At 46.7% G+C, this 21947-nt stretch overlaps 2 protein-coding genes and 1 pseudogene across 2 annotated transcripts in view; all 3 read left to right on the plus strand.

Annotated features, from left to right (window-relative positions):
• The first annotated feature begins 3093 nt into the window (after positions 1-3093).
• LOC119300338 lies at positions 3094-8751 on the plus strand (annotated as a pseudogene).
• Positions 8752-17035: 8284 nt separating this feature from the next.
• LOC119300339 lies at positions 17036-19084 on the plus strand. The gene is made up of 3 exons (XM_037577334.1): positions 17036-17149; positions 17506-17834; positions 18994-19084. The coding sequence occupies exons 1-3, from the start codon at positions 17036-17038 to the stop codon at positions 19007-19009; spliced, it is 459 nt and encodes a 152-aa protein (XP_037433231.1). The 3' UTR covers positions 19010-19084.
• A 1791-nt stretch (positions 19085-20875) lies between these two features.
• Positions 20876-21947, plus strand: part of LOC119303794 (leucine aminopeptidase) — a 3901-nt gene continuing 2829 nt past the window's right edge. Inside the window, exon 1 of the mRNA XM_037580947.1 lies at positions 20876-21862. Coding sequence (XP_037436844.1) covers positions 20876-21862 — 987 coding nt within the window. The remainder of the gene's footprint in view (positions 21863-21947) is intronic.

A 21947-nucleotide genomic window follows, 5' to 3' on the forward strand; every position in this document is an offset into this window, starting at 1 on the left:
AACAAGATTTTGTGCACTAAAATGTATATGTAGTAGGTACATAGGAGGGATAAGTGATGACCCCATGTAACAATCATGTTTTTCTTTCTAGTCGCATAAACATCGAGTTCTTATCACTGCTGGTTGAGCATCTCATGGAACATTTGGCACTCATAAGAACCCTGAATATCATTTGAGTTGACAGTTCCCATGGGCATCTGCTAAGGAGTCTCCAATTGGAGCTTCGCATCCTAATATCTCTTAACTACCTCTGGCCTGGATGGATATTGTGTAGCTTGTGGCCTCACACACCGAATAGCTAGATCAACAATCTTTCGCACCGACTCTGGCTTCTACCCGACACCTAATGATCCATCGACGATGGCCTCCATGTTTCCGTGCTCGATTTGTGGTTAGACTGTACATTACATCAGAAAAAAGGACTTTTTGAAGTTTGAGTGAGGATAATTGTCTTAAATTTTGGAGAATCGGCTGAAAAAACGCGGGCGCAGCAGCTACATGGACCCCTTTCTTTATGTTGTTGCCAGCGCTTTCCCGGGCCGAGCCGGGTATAAAGTTCATTCATTTGTTAATGCCAAATGCACAGAGCTAGGATACACTAATATCAGACTTAGGAAAAACATATATCCGCAAGACCGAGTTACCCATGTGAGTATGCTAGGGGTGAGCCTATCGTCGATTACCTCACGGCATGAGATCAACTAAAGTAGAGTAACACCAAAGCTGGAGATGTCACTCTTCTCAATTAGCTGCCCAGACATATGGTAACTACTCAAACAACATGTCGCTTCATAAGTTTGGTTAAACATGCGGTACAACATTGGGGGGGGGGGCATTTGCCCCCTCCCCACGTCTTGCTTTTACATTGTAGCTTCATACATCTTGCTTTAAAAATTCAACTTATAAACCAACCAAACAAAGCTACAACACATGCCACATATCTGAATGTCCCACAAGCTTCCCTTGACACTTGAGCTCTCATGTTGTTGTTAAGAAAGATGTTACTGGTCTTCAGATCTTCATGAACAATGGCTAGGGTGCAGGGGATACTCTACATCTGAAATTCAAAGCGTACAAGGAAAACAAACAACTTTGTAAGACCTTTGATTACATCTAGTAGAATAATTGAACGAACAAAGTGTGTGTGAGAGAGAGAAAACAACAAGTAAGTTTCTAAGTACACTTGCAACATTATTTGCAACAACAACACCTCGTCTTGTGAACAACAAGTAAGTTTCTAAGTACACTCGCAACATTATTTGGAAGTAATTAATTTAATAGTTCACTTCCTACAACAATTTAATAAATATAATAATGCATGATATTAAGGCTTAAAACATAATAAACATTAACCGAGAGATAATTAACAACTGAACCAGTTGTGTAGTACTCGAAAATTTTTAGGTGTGGAGGTTTTATCTAATGGTGCAAATCATCTTTGTAATTAATCACAAAAAAATGATATATCCTATTAAAAATACTAATATATCATGCATCCAGGTACAAAACTGATCCCAACCTACCTACGGGGTACTATCCCTACAAGTATAGATATCCTAAAGCACAACTGCACAAATAAGTAGCTTAAAACAAGCTGCACAAAATAAGAGTTAATTAACGTGTCATGGTTTTTTCCGTCATAGTACATACGCAAACACTTATATACACACATATACACTCACTCCTATGAACGCACGCACACACATCCTATCCCTATAAGCACCCCTGAGAGCGACTGAGCCGACATATCATCTTGATGATTAACGAAGTCGCCACATACGTTTTCGTAGTCGATGAGAATGTCTCCTCCCATTGAACGCACATCGTCGAAAGGCCTAAATTAATTCTAAAAAAATGTGAGCACCAATGTCAGGTCTAGGGCTTGAACTATGGTGGGCTTAGAATACCACTATCTTCCTAACCATCTAACCACAGGTTGATTCACATGTGTCCTTGATTTTATCATGTCATGCACACACACTCTTCATTTTTTTTTGATAGACTAGATGATTGTACATGTGTTGCAACGGGCATAAATATTCTAGTATGTTAGCATGTGATTATTTGCCCATATAATGTGGTTGTACAAATAAATGTTTAAGAAACGTGCTCATGATTTACCTATCTAAATATGTACACACACACGGCTGCGGTATTGTGTGCGTGCGCGCATTTTTACTTAAGCTACGCGCCGGCCGCTCTTAATCAGGCGCGAGTGGCACCACCCCGCGCGGAGAAGCCAGGTTGGTTGAGGGTTACGGCGTGTCAAAGAAAAAGTAAGGCATTTAATTCTATTACTATGTGTTTGTCCACTACATCCTGATCTTGGGTCACTATTCATTGACAGTAATATGTGAAGTATGGATGGTAATGAACCTAGGTTTTTTTACTAGGCACTGACATATCAAGGTTTCATCCCTAAACATTGCCAGTAACAGAATAAGTATATGTAGTAATGGACCTAGGATTTTCACCGTTGGCAGTAATATATTAATTATGAATGGTAATGAACCTAGGTTTTTTTACTACGCACTGACATATCAGAAGGTTTCATCCCTAAACATTGTCAGTAATAGAATAAGCATATATAGTAATGGACCTAGGAATTTTACCATTGGCAGTAATATATTAAGTAAGGATAGTAATGAACCTAGATTTTTTTACCAGGCATCCCAAAGTGGGTGGAGCAGTTTTGGTGGTAACGTCGTTATGGTCAATTTTTTTCCCACGGCCGCGGGCACGGCCTTCCACCTGATTAGCGCGTCTGGCTACTTAGCGCGCCGGTTGGCTCGAAGTGGCCGGAGCGTACGATAGGCCACAATGCGCGCAAGCATATATATTACTGACAATAATATAGGGTGACGAACAGTCAATCCTTATCTCTCCCTAATAATAAAGCACAGATTGACTTTGTCGGATTCATCGTCACAATACGCTTTCTTCTCATGTCATAATACGCTTTTACAAATTTTTTTACAGAGAAATCCCTATAGTTTTTGACAATAAACCCGCGGTCCGCTTTTAAGTGGATAGATCTAGAAACGATTCGTTTTGTCAAAAAAAAAGGGTTCGAATAACTGCCACACGTGTGGCATGGACAGGAACCCGCCCGCCCGCCTCGTGTGGCATGGACGGGAACCGGCCCGCACGACCACGTCCGCGCGCACAAAAGCATGGCCCACACGTCCGGTATGTGGCAACCCCGCCCGCACTGCCCCGTCCGGGCCAGACGATCCGCTGCCCGCACGACCCAGCTGTTCCCGGCCTCCGATCCATCCCCTCTCTCGTCTGCTGCCATCGTCCCCCACCTCTCGAACCCCGACCTCCGTCGCCGGCCATCTCTGGTTGCCATGGCAACCAAGGCAGATCCGTAGGGCGCTCCCACCGCAAACCACACCCCAACCCTCCCCACCCCCAGCCCCCCACTCCAACCCAGCCCTCCAGAGACGATCATCTAAAACCAGGTGAAAATCTCCCGGTCTCATCCTTCTCATCCTTAAGGCTGAAAATCTCCCGATCTTGTACTGGGTCCATGCTATAGGGGTAGAACACTGCATGGTTTAGTGTATATTCGCAATTGCCAGGCAGAATACACCAGATCTGCCATGTACTACATTTGACATTAACTTAAGTTCATAGTTTAATTGACGCAAGTAGTTGGGTATGAAATGGATGAGTAGGAATCCCTAAAAAAGGGCAGGAAGGACAATTTTTGGAATGAAGGGGGTGGGAAAAATTAATTGCCACTTGTGTATAACGATAGTTGCCACCTTTCGTTGTCAGTAGCTGCCACCTATTTTGACCTGTTGCTTGCCATCCCTATCTTCTATGTGCAAGCAGCAGAAGAATGCAATTCTTGTGGATTGTTGATGCCTTCTTGTTCATCCAGTGATTGAGAACACATCGAAAAGAAGCGAGACACGGAAAGAATGAATCACGAAGATGGCGCTGATGCTTGGGGTTCTCAAAGGCCAGAAACGCCCCCTTGGGATGCATCATAGTACAGTCAACTCATCTCTGCAGGGCTGTTGCTGCCACTACTAGAACAGTATGCAGGCGTAGGTATGATGCGTGATAACAAAAGAAGAGAACAGTTGCCATCTTCGCAACGATGAATATGACATTCTACTTATGTCATACACTGTTATTTTTTCGCAGGTTCTTATGACCAAAACACTCATAGGGGGACCCCGTGGCAAGTTCAGTCACAAGGCGCTAACACTGAGAAATGTACGGGCAGCCAACTTCAACTAGCTAGTATGGCTAATCAAGGTAATGCAAAACGAAAAAAGAGCACATACTGCTGTGGACATGAAAAATGAACATGCAAAAAAACTGGCAAAAGGACTCACGAGTTATCACGGGTGAAAATGCAGAGCCTTCATGCAGCACGTGGCATCAGGCAGCACCCATGTACCTGCCATCGATGTCATACACAGGTGAGTCCATAAAAAAAGTGAAGTTGTGGATGCTCAATTAGCAGAAGGAGCGTAGTTGACAACTACAATTGCCATGACTGGACATTTACAGTTGCCATGAATTAAAAACTACACTTCTCATCCCTGGACACCTGTAGTTGCCATGGAGGAACAACTGCAGTTGTCATGCCAGTGCAACTACATTTGCCATGCCATGGCAACTGCAGTTGCCATGAAGGAACAACTGCGGTTGCCATACCGATGCAACTACAGTTGCCATGCCAGTAAAACTGCAGTTGCCACATCAGGGGCAACTGCAGTTGCTGTGCTAGCACAAAACTGTATTTGCCATGAATTGACCAACCACTACTATGCTTACAGGTTATTACGCTGGTGGTAACCCGGCAAACGTCTCATGGCAAGCTTCACAAATTGCAGGTGGAGCACGTCATTATGGTGTCACAGACCACACAAGATGGTCAAATGCAGCACAACAAGGTAAGGAAAAAAACTGAACCACAAAAAAGAGCGCTACATTTCTTATTTGTAGTTATTTGTAGGCAACACAAATAGTTGCCATGTTTGTTGAACAGTAGCTGCCATGACTGGACAGCTACAACTGCCATACATGTCCACGCGCAGACTCACGACTTGCTGTTTGAAATGATGTCATGCCAAATCACTCGAAGATGGTGTGATCCGTTGCGATACACATGTTATCCAAACAAAAATCTTACTCTCGTACCTGTTTTTTCTATTACAGGGCCTACGACTACACTGAACAGCGGCGCGGGGACATCTACGGCGGGGAGCTCTGAGCGCACGGAAGACGCGTTCCACCAGCCAGCAGACAATCATGCCGCAAACAATTTCAAGTCAGAGTCGGGAATGGCAATCATTCCAGCAATGCCGACAAGCACCCCTTTGAACACAAGCATTGGCAACACTCAAGTAGATGGAACTGCCGCCGACACCGAAGTGAATGATGAAACTGACGACGACGCACAAGGGGATGAAGATGGTGGGCAATCAGAGATCATGGTACCTCAGCCACCGTACATTGGGCAGAGATTTGAATCGTTCGAACAAGCAAAGGAATACTACCAGACATATGCAAAGTTCCATGGATTGGCGGTCAACACCGAGTACCATAGGAAAATTAAGAAAACTAACGAGTACAGCAGAGGTGAGATGAGGTGCCACAAGGCACGGAGGAACAAGAAGGGGAAAGGTGTTGCGCCTGTTGTTCCGGAACGAAAGAGAGGTATCATTCTCAAGACCGAGTGCCCTGTCCGGTGTAAGCTAAACGTAGATGGAGCACAGTGGGTGGTCAATGAATATTTTGACGAGCACAACCACCAACCATAAAGAAGTTCGACCTGATAAAATTTCTGACCGCCCACAGAGGGTTCACCACCGTCGAAAGGCAATTCGTAAAGCTGCTACATGATTGTAACGTCGGTCCATCAAGAATGGTACAGATACTATCTCTCATCCACAGCAAAAAGGGGACTCTGTGTAGCATGCCGTACATACCAGCTGACGTCACAAACCTACAGGCCAAGTACCGTAGAGAGAGCAAGTTGGCAGACATAGAGGCCACATTGGCCTACTTCGATGAAAAAACGAAGGAAGATCCAGATTTCTTCTACAGGATAAGGTTGGACGATGAGGACCATGTCAGGAACATGTATTGGGTGGATGGTGCTGCAAGGAGAGCCTACAAACATTTCTGAGATTGCATTTCGTTCGACGCGACGTACCTCACCAATATGTACAAGATGCCATGCGCTCCGTTCATAGGAATAAATAACCACAATCAGTCGTTGCAGTTCGGCTGCAGGCTCGTCCAGAACAAAGACACGGATGGGTATGTTTGGCTATTCAAGACCTTCTTAGACTGCATGGATGGACTTGCTCCGATGAACATAATAACAGACCAAGATTTCAGCATGCGTGCAGGCATAGAGGAGGTCTTTCCGTTGGCAGTGCACATGAACTGCAGGTGGCACATTATAAAGAAGGCTGAGGAGACGCTAGGACCGTTCTTTGCTGACTGTCCAGAGCTGCACAAGGCATTCGAGCTGTGCATGGACCACAGCTTGACGGTGGAGGAGTTTGAGAGGAGCTGGATGGCCATGACTGAAACACATCAAGTCCAAGACAACGAGACTCTTGTTAGCCTGTGGGAGAAGCGAATGTACTGGGTGCCGGCCTACTTCATGCAGTGCTTCTTCCCCTTTCTGCAGACTACGCAACGCAGCGAGGGGTTCAATGCTGTTTTGAAGCGGTACGTCAGCCCTGGCAACTCATTGCTACAGTTTGTCAATCAGTACACAGCTTTGCAACAAAAAATTCTGGGATCTGAGCTACAACAAGAAGCGACCACAGCACTAAAGCAGCCAAAATTGCTAACGTATTTACCGATAGAGAGGCAAATGAGCAAGATATACACCAACAAGATCTTTAACAAGTAAGTCAGTTGCATTACAGTCTTATTTGCAGAAAAAGCACCAAGTCAGTAGGTGCCTTATAGAGTGCAATGCAGTTGCCATGATGTGCAGTTGCCATGTTTAATGAAATACTGTTTGCCATGCTTACTAAGCTGCATGATGCCATGTTCAATGAAAATTCTGTTTTGCCATGCTTGCTCGGGTGCATTTTCCTTATTGAATGAAGTTCAGTTGCCATGTTTAATACACTGTGCTTCCATTGGGGCATGCTGGCATGCAAATGCCAATGTCAACTGGAAAAAATGTTATATTGGCGACACATATGCCGAAATGCAGTTGCCATGTTTAATAAAATGCATCTGCCATGTTTGTTGAAATGCAATTGACATGTTTACTCAACTGTAGATGCCATGTTTAAATAAAAGGGCAGTTGCCATGTTTTATGCAATGTGCTTCCATTGGGGTATGTTGGTGTGGAAAAATGACGATGTCTAGTTGAAAATGTACTACAGTTGCCATGTCTAGTGTACTGCAGTTGCCATGTCTAGTGTACTGCATTTTCCATGTCTAGTGTACTGCATTTGCCATGTTCAACGTACTATATTTGCCATGTTCAATGAACTATGTTTGCCATCTTCAAACAAAATGTATTTCTATTTCCATGACAACATAAGGTGGTACAAGAAAAGAGCGCACTATAGTTTAACAGAAAACACATAAAACTTGCAGATTCCAGGAAGAAATAAAGCGTGCCAGCATGTTCACGGCTTTCCAGGTGGACGAACATATGTTCAAGGTGTGTTCTATTTTGGGCATGTCAGATTCATAACCTGAAGATCCGGACAAAGGAAGGAATTACTTCGTCAAAGCCTCGATAGGCGAAGGCGAGTACTACTGCCAATGCTGCAAGTTCGAACGGGACGTCATTGTGTGCTGTCACATACTAAAAGTAATGGACATGAACGCTGTGACACGGATGCCCCGCCATTTCATAAGGCGGCGATGGACTTGGGACGATGACGACGCGTTGGCGCCGCAGACAACACACGCAGTTCTGGCTGTGCATGACGAGAGACTTGAGTCAACCATGGAAGCCGTGAGGCACGTTGCGCTGACAAAGAACTATGCTGAGCTAATTGATGAAGCATGCAAGAGTGATGAGACAGCGAGAGTCGCAGAAAAACACAGGAAGGCACTGAAAAGAGAGCTTGATGAGATCAAGAAGAGGAAAGCTGAGGAAGCCTTACACCGGTTGCCCCGCACATCAAGTGTGCCTTCATCCACGGGGCCATCATCTGAAAACTCGGAGATAGAATCTGGAATAGCAAGCACACAGACCCAGGTCAGGAACCCACCCCGTTCTATCACAAAGGGTCGTCCAAGAGAGATAAGGTACAAGTCGGGATTGGAGATCCAAGCAAAACACAAGAAAACAAAGAAAGGGGCGGGCAATCCATGAGCAAAAATTGGGTCAATGTGACATGGTCCTTGTGGACATATTGTTTTGTACCCTAGATGATGAGATTTTTTTTAAAAAAATTGGGAGAATGACTCTTGAGGGGCATCAGAAGTGGAAGGAAAATTCATTGAATGGATAAATGCAGTTGCCATGTTATGGGTACTTAATCTGCCATGTTATGTGTAGTTAATCTGCCATGTTATGTGTAGTTGGTCTGCCATGCTATTTTATACTAAATATGCCATACTATTTTATACTAAATATGCCATGCTAGTTGTACTGGATCTGCAATTTTAGTTGTAATGGATCTGCCATTTTAGTTGTAATGGATCTGCCATGTTAGTTGTACTGTATCTGCCATGTTAATTATGTTGGATCTGCCATGTTGGTTGTACTGTATCTGCCATGTTAGCTGTACTGAAAATATGTCATGGTATTTGTAATGACTCTACATGGCATATATTTCCATGACAATACGACGCGGTTTAGAGACACATAGTGTGTTGTGTGCAAATGTATGGGAAACAAGTTAGAAAAATGTAACGTGCATAAACCGCAGCAAAAGGTTGTGGCTACATGATCAACCTACCCATGCTAGCCGGTGCAGTTAGCGATGAAAAAGAAGAAGCAAAATGGCCAAAATGAAAAACGACGATGACTTTCACTACCCATGTCTGATGAACTACATTTGCCATCTTTTTTAAAACATCGTACACGCATTCGAAACAGCAAACCGGTGCTAGAAACGATGAAACCATTGTAATAATGACAAACATAAAAACATATCTGCTGTAACGCCTAAAATAGGTTCATGTCCACACATATATTACAGAAACTATTCAAATGTCGCTCACACACCACCACTACATAGTTAGGCTACGCGGGGTTGCACTCATAACATAGCACACAAACATAGTTTTCAACGAGAAACAAAGAGATAGTACCTTACATTCCTCGGCAACAGAATGTAAGGTATGCGTCCGGTGTGTAACGCCACGTGATCACTTGTACTTCTTGATGACTTTCTTGATAGCTTCCTCCACGAACTCGCGTGCTCTGGACCACTTGTTGAAATCTTCATTCGTCAACCAGTTCCATGTGTAGATTTTCCGGAGCTCAACGACTGTTGCAGCTATGATAGGGGGGACAATTCTGCCTTCCCACTTTGCAAAGTATTCCAGCGCGTGAAAGCCACAGTCCGTCCTGCACGAGGAAAAGAGTCAGGTGAACACGCAAAAAGGACAGTCGTAACAAATATAGACTTCAATTCAGATGTGACAACAAAAGAGGGGTTGGATTGATGTTAATGGCACATGAAGGAAGGAAGAAATTACATGTTCCCTTGCTTCACAGTCGCCACATACTCAGTCGGGAAATGCCTGATCTGGACCTTTGAATGTTCGTAGTGACGGTTCCATGTCTCTTTGAGGTTGTTAATGAAGAATTCGGCATGCGTAGTAAGGTCTGCATCAGCTTCCGAACGGATTGAATCAAGCACCTCAAAACGTTGGTTCTTTAGGTCAAGACAGATCGCATAGTGGTGACCACACTTGTCGTGTGGGTCATGTGGTGCAAGCTCCTGGAACATGGGGAACATGACCTGCATTTAAAAGTGAAGAAATGAGAAGCAGAGTTCACATAAAGAACAGCAAAGGGACAAAACAATTAGAATCATGTAGAATGTTTGGTTATGGGTGGGAGTAGTTGAAAGAAAGTTGCCGCCCATGTATGAACAAAATGTGCCGTGTATTTTACTATCAAGTTGCCACATAGTTTGCACGGGATGCAAAAATCAAGAAGTCAGTGTGCACGACAGCTGTTGCCACATGAAAACATCTGCCATGTAAACACAAAGTGCAGATGATGGCAAAAAACCACACCATGTGAAAAAACATTGCAGACAGGGAAGAAGTACTCACATATTTCTTCAGTGTGAGCTTGAATTCACCGTGTTGAGCAAAATTCTTCCTCGGGATTTTGTGGTGGAAGTCACCATCCCATATTTGCAGGTCACACTGTAATGCATGATTATCTTGTCGGCACACACATCGGTGTGATTGTTGATGTAGTCGATCCCGCATGCAACTACATTCGTCGACATTTTACCGTTTGGCCTCACGGACTTGGCAAGATCACCCAGCTCGACGTACGTCGCTCCGCATTGAATGACTTTGGTTCTGTCCAAACATAAGCTGTATGAAAACGATATGACATGGAATAATCATGCCTACTAAGTAAAAAGAATATATGAAAGAACTAAAACGTAAGCGGATCATGTATAGAAAGTACGAAGAAGATGAATGGTAAAAAAGGAGCAAAGCAAAATGAGAGATTATGGGGTGTGGTCATTTACGCTTTCAGCTCCTTCATGTGCTTGCTGCTGGCCCTCGCATTTCCAAACCGCTTGACGATATCGTACAGTTGGGTCTGTTCCTTAGTGGCCCTGAATTCGGGCTCGTAGTCTTCTACGAGAGGTGGGTGAACTACCCTCTGCTGCCTCACAGAACCAGGAGTGACACTCCTAATGGTATCCTCAGATATCGTATCTGCAGGCACGTTGGAACTTGATTGCCCTTGCCCTCGTGAGGACCTCCTCTGCAATGCTGCCTCCTCAATCATGTGGTAAGCTTCGTCAAGTGACGGTGAAATCTCCTCAGGGGTGGCTGCAATGATAAAAAAAGTGGGTTAGGATACCTAGAAAATCAAAAACAGACGGATTGTGAGAAGATAGGGTGCATGATGTGAGATGTAGGTAGAAAAAGTGGGGCAGTTGTCATGTGTTGTCCAACTACAGTGGCCATGTCGTAGCAACTACAATTGCCATGTAGTTGCACTATAGTTGCCATCTAGTTGAACTGTAGTTGCCATGTCACAACAACTACATTTGCCATGTTGTGTCAACTCCATTTGCCATGTGATTGCCGTATGAAAAAATGCAGCATGGAAACAAAAAATGCAGGCGACATGGCGTGGCAAATCCAGTTGCCATGTGTAATGCACTGTATTTGCCATGTGACAGCAAGTACAGTTGCCATGTTGAATCAACTTCAGTTGCCACGTGGTTGCCCAAATGTCAAATGCAGCAGGGCAGCAAAAAAATGTAGGTGACATGGTACATCAAATCCAGTTGCCATGTCATCACATGTCAGTTGTCATCACAAGTGAGAACCCCCAACATATATGATTGGGACAAAATTCAAACTACAAAGATGTATACAAGGAAAATCATAAGGACATGACAAGTGTATCTTGCACAGTCGGCTCTGCGAACTTGACAGCCTTCCTGCCCTCGACCATTGGCTGCGCCATCATTGCGGGCATGCCTCCTAGGAAAGCAAAGGCAACTGGCATAGGATCTTGCACCACCGGTTGATCTTGACTGATGCCAAAGCTGAAGCTCGATGGGGTAAAGGCCATTGGGTGCCTCTCATTCCTACTGGCCAGACCATGAATGACTTGCGGGGCAGGATCCAAGGGTGAAGGATCGACAAACATATCTGAATCGGCCGCTACAGAATGATCGGCCTTATTTGCAGGGCGGGGCGTGTTGTCAGCGGTATCAGCCACAGCTTTCATGACAATCTTCTTGTTTGGGCTGTAGGGGACATCGACATTGACTGGGAGCCTGGAAGTGCGCAGATTTATGCTGGGGATTTCCACTGCGGGTAAAGGCGCAGTCTGCTCCAGTTTTTCACCTGCGTCACTCATGCCCGGCTTGACACCTGCATCAGTTGTGCTTCGGTCTTCCGGTTTTTCCATCACATTGCTTTTGGCGGGTGGCGGGAATAGTGTGGACGCATGAACATAACCAGACTCGTCTCTCCTGCTCCTAGCTACAGCCGGTGCGTTGGGTATGTCTGTTGGTTGCTTGCGGGGGCTACGACGCCTAGGTGGAAGACCAGCACGCGAAACAGTCGCCTTAGCAGTATCTACACCGACAGGAGCTGGAGCTGTTGTGCCAGGACTCTCACCTTTAGATGGCATATCCTTGTGAACTGCCGCCTCAGCCGCTTCTGTCATGGACACAAGAGTGCCACCACGCACGCGCTTGGAATCAGTGTCAGATGAGCGGGAATCTTCCTTGCTTAGGTTCGTCTCGGGAGCGTCCACTTCAACGCTTGCTGATGGGGTGGCATGGCTCACAGCAGCATCCTTCATTGCCAGAAGAGTTGGCAATATTTCAGCTGTCTTGGCAGATACCGACTCGTCACTCCCCGATGTACGGATGCCTATTGTTCTAGCCTGCACATCTGCAGCCGGCGGAGATGGTCGGCCACTTGCATCAGAGTTGGTGGGAGCGGTCAACGGTGCAGCAGCAGTATTGTCGCCTGGTGCCTCATGTACATCTGAGTTGCCCCCTGTTGACAACTTTGAATGCAGGTGTTCGAGCGGGTCCTTACTGATATGGTTGGTCCTGCGCGTAGTAGTCTTCTTCACCCTGCAAAAAAATAAAGCACATGAAAAAGGTATTAAAAAATGAACAAAAATATGTTTGCCTTGGTAGAAATCTTAAAAAAATGAAAAACAAGTGGAAAAGCTGGTAGTTGCCATGTAAGGGGAACGTGAGTTGCCATCCAGCAGCAGTTTCCATGTTAGCCAAATTGAAGAATGATAAAAATGTCTGATCTGCCATGAATGCAATTTCAAACCTAGGTGTGGGATGAGCTCACAAGCCAACGGTAAAGATGGCAGTTGCCATTAGGTACATAAAGTTACCATTTGGCCTAGATTCCAGTTGCCATGTAAAAAACAATAGGAGTTGCCATACACTTAAAAAGGAAGGAAAAAATCATTTGGAGAACAGCAGTTGCCACGTGGGGGCGATGACAGAAGACAATGTGACAAGCTAAACGGATGCATTGGAAAATCAAGAAAATATAGCGCTATGTCAATGAAAGCGGATGAAAAAACCTACTTCCTGACTGCCTTCCTCATGTCTGGCAACACGACAGGATCCCCGGTGTGGTCATCGTTGTGCGAGGAGATGACCTGGTGGAAGGGGTGTCACTGGCAATGGGGACGCCTTTGTTCAACCGAGCAGAAACATGGGTTGGCGTTGGCGCCTGTTTCTTCGTAACTTCTCGTCCACCAGCTGTCGGCTCGCTGCACGTATGAGATGGAGGAAAAAAAAGGTGGCAATTGTCAGACAGCAAACTCGTTGCCGCGCTTGACAAAAACAAGTGCAAAAAAAGGATGAGTCTGTTCGAAGAAAATAGACAAAGCAAAAAACTAAAATAAAAGTCGAACCTCTTCCTGGCAGCTACGGGGTCGGTCCTAGACCTCTTGCCAGCAGAACCCTGCCCAACACCCTCTGGAGCCCTCCCCCTCTTTGATGGAAAAAACCCCTCGCCTCTCGCAGCCGTGTGTTATTTCACTTTCTCCGGTTGGGGGACATCTGTTGCATCCTTGCCCTTGTTACCACCTGCGTGAACTTCAGCATGATCATCATCATCGGTGTCCTCTTGCACATTCTCCATGACATCGTCGTCATCCTTGCTGAGACCAGCATCTCCACCTAGTTCATCTTGTGTGTCAGCAGGCTCTTGGGAACTGTTGTAGTCATACCGGCCACGGCAACCGGTTGGCCGGTGTGTACGTTTTGGGACAAACAAAGTGAACTGCCTCGCAACCGCGTCGCTGTCAGAGCCACTGAGGGACGTCCACCCCTCAACCAACTTCCCGAGGAAGCCAGTCATTCCAGATGCAAACTGCCCTATTAGATGCTCAACAGGTGTCCTCACCTGTGCACGAAACAAAGAAGCATCAATGACCACCGTATTGCAATCACTTGCACGACATCAAAAAATACTCCACGGCAAACCATAGATGTAGATCTTTTGATTACCTCGGCAGGGCAAGACGGAGTTGAGTGCACGTCCATCCACCTTCCAAAGTTTTGAGGCCCCCCAAACACGTTGTAGTCTATAGCATGCTTGGCCATCAGCTGGAAAGAACAAAAAAAGAAAAAAAAAGAAAAAAAGCTAGGACGTAAGAGAGAGAATGTAAGTTTAAGCACGAATGAAAAGAGTTACCATGTGGAATGAGACATGGATACAGTACTCACACAGCCATGGATAACAAAGGTAGTCATCTCTTATGACCCACAAACGGTTGCCTCATGCCAATTTGTAGGCATGCTGTGTGGGCAAAGAAACCAGAACTAACCTGCAGTTTTCCATATGTGGTGTCAGTAGCCTTATCTGCGGCAAGCACAGCCTTGACAGCATTGATAGTCCATGCAGAAACAGCAAACTTGTGCGCAGGCGGCGGGCCTCCTGTCCCAGTGAAATCCACGGTGGACAGGTCAAGACAGTCGACGTACATGAGCTGATGCAAAACAATTTTAAAAAGAAATAAATATCAGTTGCCATCATGGGTACTGTGTGGAGGAAAACAGGATAATATATGTTCCCATGATAATCAAGTTGAGGTGCATGAAAGAATAGAAGAAAAAGAAGAAGATGCTATCTACATGTGCTAATTGCCATCATAGTGTGATAGCAGTTGCCATGTTGTTATGATGGCAGTTGCCACCATAGTATGATGACAATTGCCATACTAATATGATGGGAGTTGCCATATTGTCATTATGCCAGTTGCCATATTGCCATTATGGCAGTTGTCATCTTGATATGATCAGGTTGCCATCTTGTTATGATCAGATTGCCATGCATGAATAAAAGTGTGTTAAAAAACAGTGTTCACAGAAAAAACTGGTAAAAATATACCATTAAATGCAGTCGACAACCCTTTTGGTACATCTTGCTTGAGAATGCATCGTGCAGGAAGTCGGCAATAAACTTACACCAATTCATGTTCTTCACATTTCCCAGATCCGCCTGCACCACACAAAATTTCAGGACAAAAAAAGGTTGCCGCATCAGAAATCAAATGGAAAAAAACATCGGAAAACGCTGGCAGTCACTAGCTTTACACATGACATCGGAGCCAAAAAGATCAAAGGAAAATAAAGTAGTAAAGATGGATCATTCACCAGGATGGGGAAGCATTTGTTGCTTGGGCGAAGAGAGGTGGTCGGCGCGGAAACAGCTGAGATGAGGTACATGAGTAGCTTCATCTTGAAAACATCTCCATGCGTCGTCATGGCCTGCAGCGAATCTGCCACTGCAGACGTGTTCGGCATGGATTCAGACCCAGGAAACAAACGGGGGAACAACGCTTCCTCGATCTCATTGTTGACCTCGTACGGGACTTTCATATGTCCACGAGGCACACCCAAAGTGCAGAACACGGATTCCTCGTTCAACGGTAGTCTTCCACATCCCGGAATCACGAATTCCCTGGAGGCGGGGTCGTAGATCTCACCAAGCCAGTCGCATACAGGGTTGACAAGGTTCGTGCACCGGACATCCATCATAGACTGCATACCCATCTCAGCAGCAGCCCCCTTCTGATCGTCGCTGAATTTGTCAGTCAACGCAGTCAGTCGTTCTTGGGAGGCTCTATTGCTAATACGTTTCTTCTTCTGCAAAAAACAGACAAAAAGTGATCAGTTGTTGCCATGTTTTTGCAAACAGTGATCAGTTGTTGCCATATTTTGCAATGTCATAAAATTTTAGTTCGTGTCAGACGAGTGCAAGCTCGAGGTGTCAACCAGTAACATAAATCAGGAGGAAGGGGGGATGTGTGAACATTTACCTCATCACCCTCTTTTCTCCATCCAGTTGCCCGATTACGCTGTGGTGGATCCATGAAATCATCATCATCGTTTTGATGATCGCCACGAGCCATTCTGCCGAGATATGAACAGACCAAATTGTCATGGTGGTCAACCAAAAACTTGCCACATGCAAAGCATATGTATGGCATCTGACACAATTGATATGCAAATTTGGTTGCCACATTATGCAGCCAATTTGCCACACTGTCTTATCTGCAGAATGACAACAGACAGTGTGTTCACATTTTATTCGCCACATGAATATACTATCCAAGTGGCAACAGGCACACTTGATGTGCACATTAGTTGCCGTCCAGTGCAGTTGGCTCCTGAAACTGCATTGACTACCGATTTTGGCAACTATCACAGTGTGGTAACTATCACAGATCATTCAAAAAAAAATTAGATGCCACAATGAAAAAGCATGTTTGTGGCTACTATCACAGTAATTCAACAAATTTAGTTGCCACATGGAAGAGCGTGTGTGTGGCAACTATCACAGTCATTCAATAAAAATAGTTGCCCCATGCGAAAGCTTATATGTGGCAACTAACACAGTCATTTCAGTAATTTGTTGCCGCAAAGGGGAAACACATTTATGGCAACTATCACATTTGTTCAGGGAGTTAGTTGCCACACAATCATGATAGTTAATGAAACTATCAAGTTCGCCTCATACTACAATTTCAAAACCCAACTAACTAGATCTAGGGTTCAATGGCAACTACCGCGACTTCAAGTTCACCCTCAAAATTCTCCCACGAACTGACTGCAAGCACAAATTCGAACCAATGCGCATCAAACAAACCGGGAGACACCTGCCCAATCTATAGACAAGACTAGTGCGTGCCTCCGAACAGGCATAACCACACCGACGATGCCGCGGCCGCGACGAAACTGTCCAGTGCCACCAAAAACGGCTAGCAGACGACGTCGGCGCCGGCGGGAACGCTGACGCATCGCCGAATCGCCTGAATCTCTACGAATCTCGATCGAGGAATCGAACAGGGAGGGAAGGGGGAAAATGCAGGAAGGGATTGCGAGAGTTGTAGCGAGCATTACCTTCAACACCGTCGATTCCTCCGCCTCCGCCGTCGCCTTCTCCCCTCGCCTTCTCCTCCAATGGTTTGAAATGCGAGTGGGTTGTGCCAGTAACTGCGGTGCGGGTAAGTAAATGGAACCGTGACGGAGAGGGGGCAGAGGTGTGCGACGTGTTTGACGTCAACCGCGATCGAAGCGTGGCGTGCGGGCGCATAGCAGTTCCACCGCACGCCTCCGAGTGGCAACCGCTGACCGCGGGATGGCAACCAACGTGCGGGCGAACTGTCTCGCACACCGCACACGCGCCTCGTCCTACGTGGCGCAGAAAACCGGCCGGTTTGTTCCAAGATTCGTGCACACAGTTGCCAACGGAGATGCTTGCGTGTGGTCCGGATGGTAAATGCCCACACGTGTGGGCGTTAACATTTCCGAAAAAAAAACCCTGTGATTCAGAATATTCAACCCGTAGTATCTTATCCGCTCCCTCCCCTCCATATTCTGTACAGTACGTCGCCGCCGCCGGCCGCCGTTCTTCTCCGCCCGTCGGCCGCCGTGGCCGATCCGGGAGACGGTGCTGGAAAGCGTGGCGGCGTACCACCACCACCAGCGGATGCGCCGCAGGTTCCGCAAGAGCCTCTCCTGCCCGCTACACAAGGCTCACCGGCGGTGCGACGGGAGAGCTCCGACCCGTCCATAAGTGCGGGGACGCAGGTCCGCGTCGCCAGCATGTACAAGGCCACGGTTGATGCGCCGGCGCAAAGGTCACCGTGCATCTTCGTCTGGTAAGCGTGGTTGTTCTTCTCTCCGTCGTTGTTTCAGAGGAGGGAAGGAGGATGGGATCGAGCTACTGTTTATTTTCTATTTTGCTCGACCGCAACTCCAAATCCCCTCCTACCCGACCTAGCGCCGCCACCCACCCCATCTCCGGCCACCAGAGCCCACCCTCTCCTCCGCTGGATGGCGTCGGTCGCAGAGGAATCCAAGGCCATCGGCCCATCGGCGCAACCTGGCCAGATGTAGCACACGCACGAGCATCCACTTGGTCGCCTCGAACCGGGCAAGGAAGTTGGGCACAACGAGCGGCTCATGGAGGCCTTCGTCGTCGGGGACGGGGCAGAGCACATGCGGAGGCCGGGCTCGCGCCCCAGCACCTCCACAACAAAGTGTGAGTCGCGAGCGATCTTCGATGAGGCCGTGGCAACGGGGAGTACCTGGTGGCGCTTAATGCGACGACACCGCTAAGTAACTGCGTCCACTGATGCTGGCTTGGCATCTTCGACTCTGCTGTCCAAGGTGAGTGCGGCAGCTCGACCGGGTCAGGAGGATTCCATGAAATTTGGTATATGCAATTAATAGAGTGAATTTGCTCTGTCAACCGGGTCAGCCCCAGCTCGATCTTGATTTGATTTAGCAAGTCTTCAAGTGGCACGTTACCATCACTAGCCTGCCCGAGACCCTACAGTGAGTTTGCAATCCCTCCAATTTGCACTGCAATTCGACATCGCCATGAGCAGCCTTGGTTTTGTGCCTGTGCCATGCGACTGTAGGTCCTTTTTGGTCTAACTCTGAAATACATTAGTAAGTCAGGTTAGCCAAGGATGAGGTTGAATTTTCATTGGCTCTAGATTTGATGTTATTAACACATGGTCAATCGAGTTTCATTGGTATTGTGAGTCTGGGAGCACACATGCACTCTGTTTACTGGCCGTTGAATAGGAGTTGCCTTTGCACGTCATGTGGTTCAGATTGAAGGAAAAATGGGCTAGACTGTTCTGCTTATGTTAATTGATGGAGCTAAATGTATCACCTGACGAAAGATTAGCATAATAGACAAACGGATTAGGGTTTCTCGCCCATTTTGTGTAGGTAAGGTTTGTAATTTGGAATGCCAGACAAGTTCTCAAGTAATGACACCCTGAAGTTTCATTCTAATTTCATCAGGTGGTTTGGTGCATGAGGAGATTTTTCATAGTAATCATAACAATTCCTTTCCGATGAGAATATAAGCTGAAACTAGACACATCCTCATCAGGTAAATTGATTCATGTTCTTACTTCATGTCCAGACAGCAAGATGAAATTTAATATTTTGTAGTCTGGAGTTTTGCAGATATTTTTGCTAGCGTATTTGTTGGATCTTGATTTTCATATTTGTCTTACACATGTTAAAGAACCAGATCCAGAACATTGCCAAGGGAAAGCCCAAAGTCTTCTTGTGAAACTAGATTAATTGTACAAGGTTGAATGGGACCAAACATTATACATGATAATCGTTTCTTTGAAGTTTGAAGGTGGCGCGTGACGTCTTTTAAATTATATATTCATTTAATTCAGTTGGAGAGGAATACATTCTATTAAAAATTAACATGATATTTCAGTATGATTGGTCCTTCTGGAGTACACTCATAACACAAAATAATTATTTGGTGGCCTCATACATGTTTGTTGCGCCTACCCTTTGCAGCACAGCAGCGCCAACATGCTTGGCCATGTCTTAATTTCGGTGTCTGAAAGCACAAGATTACATGACTTTCAGATGATCAGAGACACAGTAGGGTCTCTATACTGAAGTTATTATGAGTCAACCTAATATTTTGTTCTGTTTATTGCAAACAGAACCAGAAGCCGAGATGCAAATATGCAATTAAATATAGAATCTTTATGTGGTGTGCACAAGATGAACAACATGAGAGAATGGAGCGGGAATCGGAATCGAATGGAAAACAGAGTTAGCGGCTCAGATCAGCGACATGAACTCCTCAATTTTCCCTATTATATTAGCCCAAGGATGGAGTATCTTTATCCTGCTCTTGCCAGTGGGATACGAAAGGCGCTCTTCCATCCAATTCCTCGACCCGGTCATCCCAAGTACATTGTGAATGGTGCTTGATTGTAGCGAAGCGTCACTGAATAAAATGTATTTACGAGTTATAAATGTTATTACTAATCTTATAGAGTTGGGATGTATTCAATTTCTCGTGTCTGACAAGTGAAAGATCTTAGTTGGTGCTTTAAGCTTTTCATTGACAAGCAAGTACATCAATAATTTTTTTCCCGTTGCAACACACGGGTCTTTTTGCTAGTATATATTCAAATTACGGCAACTATATATATTCCCTTGCTTTAGTCTACAAAGTCCACCGGGTTCATCATCTTCCACAAAGCCTTGAGTTATTATTGGTTTCAAATTCAAAACAAACTCACTCATCATCATTTCTTTTAAGAGTAGTACTACTGATCATATAATACTCCCTCCGGACCTTTTCATCCCGCATATAAGATTTTTTAAAATTAAACTTTATAAAGTTTGATCATATTTATTTCGCAAAAAGAAAGTTTGATCGTATTTATATGGAAAAACATCAGCATCTATACTGTACTAAAGTTATACAGTATGAAAACTAGTAATACCATGACATATCTATTGATATTGATTTCGTATTGTAAAGTTGATACTTCTTTTGTAAACTGACTTCAGAAAAATGTTATATGCGAAGTAAAAATGACCCGATGGAGTGCTAAAAGTATTCTAGCATCCCCCCTTTGATTTACAACCTGGAATTGCCCATACCGGCAAGTTGAACCATGATGTCGGTAATCATTCCAATCAAAGGGACCATGCAAGTTGCACCGCATCTCCTGGGTTGGAGCGACCGACCGAGTGACTTGTGATCGGAAGCAACTCACGCAGGAGGAGGGACTTTGGTCCGTTCCCCCGTCTCGACTCTCGACTCTCCACCGAACCCAACCCCGACCCAGCCGGAACCCTCCCCAGTCCCCAGTCCACATTCCCCATTCCCCATTCCCCTCCGAGCTCGCTCGCCATGGCGCCGGTGGATCCGCACTCCTACACCGACGGCGCGCACCCGGTGACCTCCCACGCCGCGCTCGCCTTCTACCTCGACTTCGCCGCCTCCACCATCCACGCCTCCGCGCTCGTCACCCTCTCCGCGCCGCACACCGGGGACCTGCTCCTCGACACGCGCGCCCTCGCCGTCCACTCCGCCGCCACCGCCTCCCCCGACTCCCCCGCCCCCATCCCCTTCTCCCTCGCCGCCGACGACGACCCGGTCCTGGGCACAGCGCTCACGCTCACCCTGCCCCCCGACACCGCCTCCTTCCTCCTCACCTTCTCCACCTCCCCGGCCGCCTCCGCGCTGCAGTGGCTCGCCCCGCCGCAGACCGCCTCGGGCCTCCCCTTCGTCTTCTCCCAGTGCCAGTCCATCCACGCCCGCTCCGTCTTCCCCTGCCACGACACCCCCGCCGCGCGCATCACCTACTCGCTCCTCCTCAACGTCCCCGCGCAGCTCTCCGCCGTCGCCGCCGCGCGCCACGTCGCCCGCCGCGACCCCGTCCCCTCCGACCACAGCGGCGCCTGCGACGACGCGCTATGGTGCGCCCCCGGCCGAATCGTCGAGGAGTTCGAGATGGCGCAGTGCGTGCCGCCTTACCTCTTCGCCTTCGCCGCCGGCGGGATCGGCTCCCGGGACCTCGGCCCCCGGACGCGGGTCTACGCCGAGGGCGGGGACACGCTCCTCGACGACGCCGCCCGGGAGTTCGCCGGGGTCGAGGACATGGTCAAGGTCGGGGAGTCGCTCTTTGGGCCCTATGAGTGGGAGAGATTCGATCTGCTGGTGCTGCCGCCCAGTTTCCCCTACGGCGGCATGGAGAACCCCAGGATGGTGTTCCTCACGCCCACGGTGATCAAAGGGGACGCTGCAGGGGCGCAGGTGGTGGCCCATGAGCTCGCACATAGCTGGACTGGAAACCTCATCACCAACAAAACCAACGAGGACTTCTGGCTAAATGAGGTTATCTTTTTGTCCTCATGTGTGCTTGTTCTTTTATCTTATGCACGGGTACATCATGAAATGGAATTCGAATTTACTCAAACAC

The sequence above is a fragment of the Triticum dicoccoides genome, chromosome 5A (genome assembly GCF_002162155.2).
Source record: "Triticum dicoccoides isolate Atlit2015 ecotype Zavitan chromosome 5A, WEW_v2.0, whole genome shotgun sequence".
NCBI classification, from domain to species: Eukaryota; Viridiplantae; Streptophyta; class Magnoliopsida; order Poales; family Poaceae; genus Triticum; species Triticum dicoccoides.

Bases quoted from the DNA above. Each gene is read 5' to 3' on its own strand.
- LOC119300339 (XM_037577334.1), top strand. From the start codon at position 17,036: ATGCAGGAAGGGATTGCGAGAGTTGTAGCGAGCATTACCTTCAACACC. The intron at 17,150-17,505 runs GTGGGTTGTGCC...CCTGTGATTCAG, and splicing joins TCCAATGGTTTGAAATGCGA to AATATTCAACCCGTAGTATC.